General features: G+C 38.7%; 1 protein-coding gene across 1 annotated transcript; it reads left to right on the forward strand.

Moving 5' to 3' along the window:
- The first annotated feature begins 268 nt into the window (after positions 1-268).
- LOC129667218 (vomeronasal type-1 receptor 4-like) lies at positions 269-1,195 on the forward strand. The gene has a single exon (XM_055594713.1). It carries the CDS (start codon positions 275-277, stop codon positions 1,193-1,195), a length of 921 nt encoding a protein of 306 aa, XP_055450688.1. The 5' UTR covers positions 269-274.
- The last annotated feature ends 306 nt before the right edge of the window (positions 1,196-1,501 follow it).

Here is a 1,501-nt window from a genome sequence, read left to right on the forward strand (position 1 = left end):
TTTGTAGTGACAACTCATTGCTTTACACAAGGTAACAATGTTGGATCTAATGATGACTATTCTAAGAAGGATATTACCGTTGCCAAAATATATTATTTGAGGCAGGATCTGGCTGTGTTGTGAACACTAGCTAATTTTTCTTTTTTTGTTTTCCTTTCTTTTTAACCAAGTGGTTCTACCATAATGATATTCCAGCAACAAAATGTTTAATTCATCATTTTTCTCAGAGAATTAATTGCTGGTGTATTTAAGGAATTGGGTGCTAAATGACAAAATGCACTCAAGAACTTTGGCAATAGGAATAATGTTCTTATCACAAAGTACAATTGGAATCCTGGGAAACATCTCTCTTCTTTCCCACTACCTAATTATTTACTGTAAGGAACATACATTGAAGCCTACAGATTTAATCCTCACACATCTGATCACAGCCAACTCCTTGATAATGGTCTCTAAAGGTGTGTCCCACACAATGGCAGCTTTCGGAATGAAACAGTTCTTCAATGATTTTGTATGCAAACTTATTTTGTATATCCAAAGACTTGGCAGAAGTATGTCTATGGGCTCTCTCTGCATCCTGAGTGTCTACCAAGCCATCAGCATCAGCCCAATAAATTCCTGCTGGAAGAATCTTAAAGTCAAATCTTCAAACAACATTGGCCTGTTTATTTCCCTCTGCTGGGTTCTGTATATTACCCTAAATTTTATTTTCCCTGTGTTTATGCATGTCACAAGGAGTCACACAAATAAAACACAGAAAAGAGATGTTTTATACTGCTCCTCTTGGGGTGGTGAAAAAATTGTAGGAGAACTGTACGCAGCATTATTTGTATGCCCTGAAGTCTTGATTTCTGTCTTCATCATCTGGTCCAGTGGCTCCATGATTGCCTTTCTATACAGACACAAACAGCACATTCAACACATCCGGAGCACCCATGTTTACCTCAGAACATCCCCTGAGTCTAGAGCCACCCAGAACATCCTGGTTCTGGTGTCTACTTTTGTAGGGTTTTATTCCCTATCCTCCATATTACAAGGTTTTGTTGCTGTTTTATATGAGCCCAGTTGGTGGTTGGTAAATATCACAGCTATCATTTCTATGTGTTTTCCCACTTTGGGTCCTTTTCTTGTGAGTCGTGACTTCCTTGTACTCAGATTCTGCTTATTCTGGATAAGTAATGTCAAAATCCAGTAGCCGCTTCAAAGGTATGTGGACTGTGTAGTTTTTGCACCTTATTTATGGGTTTAGTTACTTTGGTCCAGCCAGATGTCAACATGAATATGAGGGAAGGCCGTTATTTAAGTTAAGGTATTTGGATTATCTTTTTAAATTAATTAATTTATTTATTCATTTTACATATGAATTGAAGTCCCTTCAGGCCTCTCCACTCAGTCCTACCCTATGTACCTCTTCCAGAACTTCATTTGCCTCCCCTACTCCTAACAAAAGGGGAGCCTCCCCCTACCAACCCACACCAGGACATCAAGTCACATCAAAGCT

This window comes from Psammomys obesus, unplaced genomic scaffold (genome assembly GCF_907164565.1).
Source record: "Psammomys obesus unplaced genomic scaffold, mPsaObe1.curated_primary_1811, whole genome shotgun sequence".
NCBI classification, from domain to species: domain Eukaryota; kingdom Metazoa; phylum Chordata; class Mammalia; order Rodentia; family Muridae; genus Psammomys; species Psammomys obesus.

Bases quoted from the DNA above. Each gene is read 5' to 3' on its own strand.
- LOC129667218 (XM_055594713.1), top strand. From the start codon at position 275: ATGCACTCAAGAACTTTGGCAATAGGAATAATGTTCTTATCACAAAGT.